Source organism: Athene cunicularia, assembly GCF_003259725.1.
Source record: "Athene cunicularia isolate RWA chromosome 1 unlocalized genomic scaffold, athCun1 chr1_part1, whole genome shotgun sequence".
NCBI lineage: Eukaryota > Metazoa > Chordata > Aves > Strigiformes > Strigidae > Athene > Athene cunicularia.
This window is the reverse complement of record NW_020799091.1, coordinates 112,698,844-112,709,456: the sequence shown is the minus strand read 5'-3', so window position 1 is coordinate 112,709,456 and position 10,613 is coordinate 112,698,844. Positions and strand designations below refer to the sequence as shown.

Below are 10,613 nucleotides of genomic sequence, written 5' to 3'. Positions count from 1 at the left end.
GGGGGGGGGGGGGTGTTTAAGAAATGGGACATCACTTCTTTGAAACATCAGTTTCAGGTCTGTACTATTCACAATATCCTCCTGGCCAAGGAAAGCAATTTTCAGAAAAGCCATACCAAAAAAACACCAATTAAAGAATAATTACTTGTTTTGGTAGGTACTGATGGTCACGTGTGTAGAAAAGGAGATCCCAAGAGGAGTGTCAGCTTGGTGAATAGTCCCTCTTGGGAAGTACAGTAAGTCACCTGGCTGCAAGAAAATGAAAGAGAATTTATATATTTAGGGCACCTGGTCAAACCAGAGAAAATATTCTCTGAGCAGACTGACAACATAAGTTTTTAAAATCACAAAGTAAGAGATACCCTGCACTGTACACTTTATAACATAAAGCTCTCTAAGCCAGAAGTCCAATATTGTTCCAACTTATGACAATATTTACTGTACACCTATCTGAAAACATGAAGCTGTTAACATGAAGTTGTTAACATGAACATGAAGTTGTTAACATCATAGAACATGCACACTGACTCAGCTGCATAAAGGAGACAAAGAAACAGCTGAGATGAACCTGCTGACAATATAGCAGGCTAGCAGAAGAGCAGTGCAATGTGAATTTGCTCAGATTATGTCAAAAGAGAAGCCCAATATTCCACAAGAAAAGCCAAATATTCTATAAAGATTGCTACAATACTGTTGTCTGAATTTTCCAGTTAAAACACTTAAAAAACAAGTACAACATTCCTCCTCCCTATCTTTCTTCTCACCTATCTAAATTAAATCTGCACACTGATAAAAATTTAGATTAGGGAAGTCAAGATAACAGAGAAGTGAAAAGCACACAGAATTGCCTCCAAGAAGGAAAGATCAGTTTACTTATGGCTTCCCCTATAAACATCTATATAGTTAGATAGCACAGCCAAAGAGAAAATTCATAAAGCAACAGTGATGAAATTTGATTCCACTTTAATTTTACTGTTCCTTAAATTTGGTCACATCACCTATTTCTAAGAGCCTACCAAACTGTCTAACACAGATATATTTCAAGTGAATACTACTTGATTTTTTTACTGAACTTAAAGGTCTCTTTAGATTATGAGGCTTCACAGGATTTGGCAAGATCAAGTCTCTTCATCCATTTATAACAAGCTGTAAAGCAGCACAGATCAGCTATGTACAATTTACTTGTTCTGAGGCAAGCCTCTCTCTGCCGTTAATAAACTGCCTTCCTTACCAGCGCAGGGACTACACTAACTAAAAATATTTTGAACTCTCCTCATTTGCTGTTTCACATCCCCAGGAAGAAAACAAACTGGAAGGAGGGTCGCAGAGGGGAAGGGTAAGAGCCCTGAACACTTACCAGAGTGATGACAAACTAGTCTGCAAAAGAAACTATTTCATGCTGTAGCACCCCACGCCCACCACTAAGAAGCCAGTACTGTGATTTTCCAAAGCAGTCTGCTGCAAGGTCCAACTCTAATTCATCTTATTTGCTGGGTAGTCTCATAAACCCCGTTCAGATGAGCCAGCAAGCACAACACTCTTCAATTAAAATAATCAGACTCTTCACAGACTCCAGGTAGCAACACCCAGACTGGGATAGGACAGAGCATTTGAGAAGAGACAATGTAGATCTGATCACTTCCCTGCCTTCTTACTTCTGAACTGGAGGAAGGAGGGGCAGATGAGGGAGGAGTGCCATCAAATGAAATGGAAAATCAGATGTGAAAAAGGCTAGATAGCCAGCTACCAAACAAGCTCTGTACTTGGCATCAGTAACAAACCAGCCATGGCCACAGACTGTTGCAGTGTCACCACAACACACTGCAGCTTAGGACCTTACACAGAAAGCAGCATGCCCTTGCTCTCAGTCATCTACCAGTTATTGGTGCAAAGGGAGAACACCACCAATATAATCTCAAACTGGTCCATTTGTCCTAAACTGTCCAAGGATGGCAGACTGCAGACAGAAATACAAAAAAGGGGAAAGGAAATATTCTAGAAAGATGCTTAGAGATGAAGAGTCATCTATCAGCGTCCCTGTCAGAGGCAGTTCCAGACTGACAATCAAAATCTGACAGCAGCCACCTGGAAGAAATGCATCATGGGAAGTGAAGACTATCAAACAGAAGATAAATAAATTAAAAACTCAGACCACTTTTAAGCCCTTTTCAGAGGCCAGTATTTTCACTCTGCTAATGTCAGTAAAATGGCTTGTGAAATACATTATTATTCCATAAAAATCAAAGGCACTGAAGTCCAGTCCAAAATGTTTCAGAAATTAAAAAGGGAACTGTAATTTCCTAGACTATGCACCACCCAGTACATCATGACAACTGAATATTACCATCTGTTACACTACACAGCTAGTGATGTCAGCATCACATCCAGTGTGTCACACTATTCCTAAACTACCTACACCTAAAGGCAGGTCTGAACACTGGGAAGAACAGATACCCCACAGAGAGAGGCCCTATGACAGGCCACAGGCAGAGAAACTAATGAGGCTTCCAACACAGTGCAGCACTGTCTGCTGGAGAAGTAACACGCTTTGAAAGCGCAAGCATGTAAAACAGAACAGGACAAGGACCAGATGCCCTGCTGTCAAAGGGGCTGCATTCATTAATCTCCATGAAATGCTCTTTTTGTTCCAACTAACAGCCAAACACTTGATTTTCAGGTTTGGAAAAAGAAAAAAAAAAAATTGACAAAGCAAGTTAATAAGCGGTTTAGTTCATGCTTTTGTTCATCAGCCAAGGATAAATATTTAAATCTAATTCACCAGAACAGTGACAACCTTAGGTAAAACAGTAAGTCTTAGTGCACAGAAGGATTAGCCTGATTGAATACAGTCAGCATGTAAAAGCATAAAAATGTTTCATAACCATATATGAACCCAAGGATTCTTCTACACACAACTGCAAAAACATGACCCAGGAGTCACAGTGCCCAATCTGGGGAATACTGAAGAAATCCCTGAAATAATTGGTTTCTTGGTCCATTATTTAAATACTAAAGTGAAGGATACCTTTGAAAAAGAATAAGCTAGACAACTATCACCCAAACTTCCCGTGCTTACAGTGTTTTGTGCACCAACCCTCCCCTCAATTTCACAGCCACGATCATTCAGAATACTGTCTTCAAAAAATGGGCCATCTTGAAACATGACTACTCTTCTGGCAACCACAGTCCAGACCACGTAAAGCAATTCAGTTATAATACCTTTAATATGAATTCATGTGTGGGATTCCCAATCCGATCTTCTGGTTCAACATTATATTCCCGAGCTAAATGCACCGTTGGTTTATAGAGACGCCAATGTTTCTCGCCTTCTAGTTGAAGGATAAACACCTGCAAAAGACCATAAATCCAAACGCATAAGGAAGCCCTGCTGCACCTCACACATCCAACTGATCAGAAAGTTTAAGTCGTCTTTTTACTCGGAAAATCCGTGGACCCATGCCAGAAATCAGGGCGAGAAAGCACACAGAAGTGACACAGATTGCTTTTCTGACAACAGAAAAAAAGAGATTCTACCTTCTCTGCTCTAAGATGCTCCACAGCATGGCAAACAGGATTCCTCTCACATTACTTTTTAGATGTCTACAATGCAGAAACCTACATTTGAGATATTTCTTTAGGCTGTACTTAGAGAGAGGAGTGGTAAAGTGTGATCTGTTTTATCCAAAGATAGGCATTTGGAAATCCCCATTTCTCTCCAGTCACTTAAGTAAGTGCTAGACAACTAACTCAAAAGTAATGCCTGCCACACAGATAGTCAAAATATCAGGTGAGATCACCAACAAACAGAGCATCAAAAACCATGCAGGGAATGCTCTAAGCTGGGTGTTGATGACATACACCAGAACATGCAGGTTGTGGAGCTGCTGAAAAACAAGCATAAGGAAAATGAAACCCCAGATGTATTAAATGGAAATTAAAACAATAAAAAGCAAAAAATACATGTAAGGGTTTTTTTGTTTAAGTGGGGTAGCCCAATGCGGCGGGTGAAGGAAGCAAGCAGCCGATTCCATGTGAATGATAGAGCAAGCTTCAACTTTATTGAAAGAAATCACACCTTATATAAGCAGTCTACAATACACTACCTGTAACTCTATTGGATACATTTAAGAAACTACATTATAGTATCTCAGCCATTGGGTACATCTAAAAGGTCACATTATAATACCCCAGCCCCTTGTGGCATCTCTGGTATGCATAAACATCTTTCTTGCTGTGAACCTGCTTCTCTCCTAGGGCTGTTTTTCCTCTGACCCCCAAGGTCATAATGCGCCCCAACTTATCTCTGTGTTCTCACAACAATTCTCGCTAGCACAACTGAGCCTTGGGTCTTCATCCTTGTTTACATAACTGTACCCTGGGTTCTTTCCTTTGCTCACCTCAGGTGGCTGGGACCAACTTCTGCAGGGAGCTATGGCCGACCAGCTCCTGCAGGGAGCTATGGCCTTGCTCTCTGCAAGCTGTTCTCCAACATCCCAACTGTTTTTTTAATGCAGTGTCTATCTGAATGTTTCTTTTAGAAGCTAATTTAAAATGTATTTGGCCCACAGGACTTCATCATACCAGTAACTTCTTAAAAAGGAGGACCAAATGGGAGCCAGCACAGCCTGTCTACTGTCACTGTCCAGCTGAAGAAAAAGCAAGTACTTAGTAAAGGAAAAAGGACTCCTAGATTCTTGGGGGTCTAAATGAAGTGAAAATGGAAAAAAGGTGCTTCTGCAGCTGGGAAAACAAATTCTCTTTTCATCAAATGGAAATACCAGGAAAACACAGTTTATATGATATTACCATTAGATATTACTATTGGTACCTCTTCAGTAAAATTATAGAACAAAAACAACTATAAAAACCCACTTGCAACCAATTACTGTAAGTTTTCAATGGAAAAAAAAAATTCTATAACAAATTATGAGAGAAAGTGGGGAGAAAAGCACACATACCGGTACCCACTGCCACTAGCAAAAGCCCATGCACACTTTCACAGACAAGGTTGTGCTTTCCTACCTCAACATCATCGTAGTGGGGGGGAAGGCCCTGTGACCCCTGGGGAGTAATGTAAACATTCGATCCAACCAGAGACCCGAAGTAACACTCCAGCTTCTCCTGAATCTTCCACAGCTCCTCCTTCAAAAAGAAATGATGCTATTACTACCACAGAGCTCAGCCAAGCCAGGCTGCCGCCCAGCCCACAGCCTCCCCATTGCTTGGGATGATTTTCCTAGAGAATGATCACATGCCCCAGGGAGACAGAGGCTGGGAAGGCAGATGCTCTGCATGTGTCTCTCCTGAAAGCCAGCACTGTAGACACAAAGGAGATCTACCCTGAAGGTAGTTGGTAAGCCAAAACATCTGGTGCCCCAACAAAGCATTCATGTTTGTTCTCTTCCCTGTACCATTTTAAGGTTGCAAAAACAGACAAACAAGGCTAGAGGAAAATAAACCACCCATCATCCCACGAAGAGCAAAACATCCTAAGACAATAAACACATGCAGGACTTGCATTACATGGGCTAGCATCAAAGAGGGCATACAAAGGTTAGAGACCTTTTTCCAGCAACTCCAATTGTTTGGGCATATTCGAGAAAAAACTTTACTCATCCACATCTAACATGTGGCAGACAACGCCCTGAAGGGAATGACTCTCATATCTGAAGATGCCAACTACCAGAGCCGTGCAAGTACAACTTCAACCAGAATTTACGTAGATTCAGCTCAAGGTCTAGATTTCAACATAAGCCGGGCAACATTTCAACTTCACCTGCAGACGCCCCCGTCACTGGCCATTACGCCTACATTCGAACAGAGATCAGCCAGCAGCACTACACTTGGGACTCAGATTGTATTTGGGTCCCTACAGACCACTTCACAATTACATTGTGTTGACACCATGGGACAAAAAAAGGACTACCTAAATCCAGGTACCTACAAGTATCTGAGTCCTTTACATGAGTGTGCAGACACCACTGCCTCATTCTCATGCATGAAGATTGCAAAGACATCAAAGAGAACAAGAGAGAGGGGACTCTCGGCTCAAATGGGGTGGTACACTTCCATGGTGCAATTCAAAGCCAATCCATCCGTAAGAACAGTGTCCTGGAAACATTTTACGTGATTTCACACCTTGCCCTCCATTAAGGAAAGTGGTGCAAAAGTCCCTAGTTGTGCAAGGAAACAGCAGGGCAGAAGGGATGATTTAAGTAGACACAGATGCACAATCAGCAATGTTGTGCCTTTATTTATTCTAGACTTTTATGTGACAAAACAAATTTAAGAATACTGTTTTTAAAAAGAATATAAAACATATATTTTTTTTTAAATAGCTTTTATAGCTTTTAAAAATAACTAATCAGATTTTGTTCTTACTGCAGAGAACTGAAACATGATGGGCAGTGCAAAAGTATAAACCGAGTTTTAATTAACACAGTTCACGTATAGATTTCAGCAGGTTGTTGATGTCAGCTACTTCTCCTGGATTTACTGGGGACAGAGATGAAGCTACGTCTAGTATGACTCAAAGCAAAGTACACCACATTATAAAGCATGCATTAATTATATTCAATGAAACGATCCAACCTTAAATCTCTGAGGCTGATGAAACTGTATTGTCGCCTTTTTCTGGTCAAAATCCTTCTTCAGCTGCATGTAATTTACTTTGCCTTCTTTATTTAAAACTTTCTTTTTTCCATTCACACATCTGCAGATATTTATATCTCGCCCATAGTATAGACCCTGGCTGCACAGATCCTTTAAATCTGACAAGTGGAACAGGGACTGGTAGTAAGCAGCCAGCAGTGGATCACTCCTCTGAACAAGCAGTGGCTTTTGCTCCCAATACTCCCTGAAAAATGTCTCTTGCTTTATGGGAGAGATCAAGCTTCCGAAGAGGCTGTCTGGGTTCTCAAAACTCATAACCGATGGAGAAGAAGCTGCTTCCACCTTTGCCCGTTTACACTGTGCCTGCATTTCTTTTCCCATTTCAGCATGCTTCCCTCCTTTCTTGGGCATGTTCCTGTTCAAGAGGAGAGAGAAAAACAGTCAACCTGTAACAAGTCAACCTCAAGAGCTCACAGGCCCAGAGCAGCTCCTCTTGCCTTATCCAGAGTATGGTGGGAACAGCCCTGCTTTCAGATGCTCACTGTTTGCTCCAAGCAGCAGAAAAAAGAAAACCTACAGCAGCTTTTCAATCCTCTCTCAAACCTCAGCAAACTCCAAAGGGCTGAGCTGGGAGCCATTTCTCACAGAAGCTGAGTCCCACGGGTGAGCTTATACTAAAAAACATGCAATAAAACCCAATGGCCACACAACAGAGCCTTACAAATACAGGAATCCACCCACACAAAGAACCTGTGATAGACTGGTCTTCCAGAGGAAGAGTGGCAACTTATTTAAAAATTAACTCAGTTTTATGAGTGCTAATGGCAACATATAAAGGGGGTAGAGAGAGGGGAGAGGATCAGAAACTTGTACCCTATTACACGTGAACAAAAAACACAAGGAAAAGGAGCACAGAAAGAGGGGGGCAAATGAAAGAGTAGATTGCTGTGAGGGAAGAAGGAATATATAACCATGTTCAGTGGGCGAGGATGGTTTAATTGGCAACAGCTTCCAAAGAAGCAAAAAAACCCAGAGCAGACTGCCCTGCAGGTGAAGCAGGTTTTAGGAACACGAAGGGCACCTGCTTGAGGTCTCAGGTCCTGAAACAAGTCTGTGCTAAATCACATGGCAGTGCCAGGCATCTAGTGGTGTTCACCCAGGGGTCCACATCTCAGCCTCTGCTGTATCCTGAATGGCCACATTTAGAAAACCTAAGTTTTGGTAAGAGTGAGAACATTCTTGGGCCTTTCTATTGATGCCACGCAAGTACACTAAAACCTAAAATTTTAAGATTCTGCATTCTTTTCTGCAAAGCTGGCAAACTTTGTGGTTTATGTGGGGGAAAAAGAAAAAAAACCTCTTTCATCCAAGTACAGACATTTAATTTTACAGTTGGAAATAATTTTTTTTTCACGTAGGTAATATACTTGTGTACCATTATATAAAAAGTTAATTCACAAAGGATTTAGCTGCCAAGTTCTCTGGAAAGTTAAGGCAAAAACCAAGTAATGGTAGGTCTAACACCATAGTATGTGCAGATATACTTGCCTTAAGTCTGCACTAGCATTTCATCCCCCAGAGTAGTCCAGAGCGACAGGCAGCAGTAAAAGCCTGCCTGAGAAGCTAAGTATCCTGACAACGAGCCAATACCATGAGAGGTCTGGGCTGGCCAACTCAAACTGACTCTGAGCATGTCTGAACAGGTCTGTTAAGCCAACACATGAGGAGTTAGAACATGTTGATCCTTTCATTTCTAAGTAAAAATTACAGCTTTACTCCCAAAAGTAAATGCTCTCATTTATTAAGATGCTTTTACTTACACAGCTCTCTTATCATGAAACTTAAACTCCAGCTCTGGTATTTAAAGGCAATACTGTGCTCTCCTGTGCAGCAGCATGCAGGACACACTCGGTGATCCACCAACTCCTGGGCAGTGTTTCATCAGCAATTAACGTAAGAGCCTGTACCTAAACAGTAACCTACAGTCACCTTAGTCCTGCAGGAGGGAATCCCTATCACCACCTTCCTGAGAGGATGGACATTCCTGGCTGCAGCAAGCTACAGTTCCAAGGGAATGCTTAAAAAAAGACTTTAAATTAGTCCCCAGTTGCTAGCAACACCTGAAGATGCTGCTGACACAGAGATCTACAACTGACATCCCCAAATGCCAGCAACAGAAATGCAACCAAGCCTGCATTGCCAGCTTTGAATTCCAGACCCAAATCTATCATATTAACTCTTGGCTCACTCACACTGTATTTAACAAAGTTAAATTTCAGATATTCACAGAATGGGGCTTCATTTACACAATGTGCTGCTCTGTAGTGTTTTGTTAGTTATTACAACTGTAGAAACACAGAGTGGTATGGGCTGGAAGAGACCATCTAGTTCCAACCCGCCTGCCATGGGCAGGGACACCTTCCACTAGCCCAGGTTGCTCAAAGCCCCGTCCAGCCTGGCCTTGAGCACTGCCAGGGAGGGGGCAGCCACAGCTGCTCTGGGCAACCTCTGTCAGGGCCTCACCACCCTCATCAGAAAAATATTTCTTCTTTGTATCTAATATAAACCTACTCTCCTGTCAGTTTAAAACCATTGCCCCTGCCCCTACAGTCTCTGGTAAAAAGTCTCTCTCTCTCTTTTTTTACAGTATTTAAGGGCTTCAATAAGGTCTCCCCAGAGCCTTCTCTTCTCCAGGCTGAAGAACCCCAACTCTGTTAGCCTCTCTCCATAGAAGAGGGTTCCAACCCTCTGACTGCTGTTGAGACCCTCCTCTGGACCTGCTCCAACAGATCTGTGTCTGCCTTGTGCTGGGGGCTCAAGAGATGAGCACAGTGGTCCAGGCCAGGTCCAGGTGGGGTCTCACCAGAGCAAAGGGGTAGAACCCCTTCCCTCGACCTGCTGGCCACGCTGCTTTGGATGTGGCCCAGGATACTGAAAGGGCTCAAACAAATGAATTTCTGAAGACTAAACTGTGATGCGGGAAAGCTTTGCTTGTGTTTTACTTCGTTTGTTTCAAAGCTTTGTTTGTGTTTTTTTGTTTCCCAAGGACTCTTTCACTGTTTCCCTAGACCTCTTTGTTTAGACATGTAAGTCACTGATAGCAGACTCAAAGCCTTCAGTGGACACTTGGGCAACTCCTAGAATGGGCAAACTAAGATAAGGGAGACTGGAAAAAAAGGACACAGAGATCCTATTATAGGTAGGATGATCTTGCTGATTTAGGAAGAAGACACCTGGACTTTACTTCACAGCACATGCTCTAGAAAGATCAACTACCATGAAGATGACTACTTCTTTTGACAACCACCGAAGACCCCCACTTTATTTTTACTACATATGTTCAGATTATGTAAATGAAATCTGGGAATTCATTATCATAAGACACACCTTTCCAGGAAATCTAATAAATAGGTATAATTAACGTGTATGTAAACTGATGTCCCTTGCTAGTTCTTGGGATGTGGAGAATACCCAGGGCAATCCCAGCACTGCTAATCAAGAATACCTGCTTAACACTGATATTGGATTCTGACTGTTGAGTGAATTTCTTCGTTTCAGTACGGCTGGCTTTCTGAGCTGCAAGCACACGTTGCCGGCTCACGTCCACTTTTTCATCTACCAACAGCCTCACGTCCTTCTCTGCAGGAGAAAAGAAAAAAAAAACATAGTAACAGAATAGACCTGTTCCTGCTTCACACAGAACAGTTATTTCCCACCAGTTTTTCCACTCGCACACCAGGTGCGCTCCTTTGTGAGCTCAGGCCTCTAAACTGACCCAGCAACTACAGGGGCGCTGGGCTCCTGCTGCAGCAAGGGGGGAGAAATACGGCCACAGCGGTTCTGAGCCCACAGCCCCCCCTGCTCCCCTCACTAGCCTGCTATTAAACTTTTCCCGGCAGGGAAAATGGCAGAGAAGCGTGCTGCAGCGGCCTACGCCCCTCGGCCCCGGGGCCGCGGCCTGCCAGGAGTGCCGGCGCCTCAGCCGTGTCACTCAACTTTCA

At 42.7% G+C, this 10,613-nt stretch overlaps 1 protein-coding gene across 3 annotated transcripts in view; it reads right to left on the bottom strand.

Annotated features, from left to right (window-relative positions):
• RIOX2 (ribosomal oxygenase 2) overlaps positions 1 to 10,572 on the bottom strand; it is a 17,998-nt gene extending 7,426 nt beyond the window's left edge. For 2 of the 3 annotated variants that reach the window (XM_026846318.1, XM_026846389.1), the window contains exons 1-5: positions 10,118 to 10,572; positions 6,592 to 7,027; positions 5,023 to 5,142; positions 3,220 to 3,348; positions 146 to 249 (exon numbers count right to left, since the gene is read on the bottom strand). In XM_026846318.1, the coding sequence (XP_026702119.1) occupies positions 146 to 249; positions 3,220 to 3,348; positions 5,023 to 5,142; positions 6,592 to 7,023 (785 nt within the window). In that variant the 5' untranslated portion in view covers positions 7,024 to 7,027; positions 10,118 to 10,572. The remainder of the gene's footprint in view (positions 1 to 145; positions 250 to 3,219; positions 3,349 to 5,022; positions 5,143 to 6,591; positions 7,028 to 10,117) is intronic. The other variant, XM_026846234.1, reaches the window with a different exon arrangement.
• Positions 10,573 to 10,613: the final 41 nt, after the last annotated feature.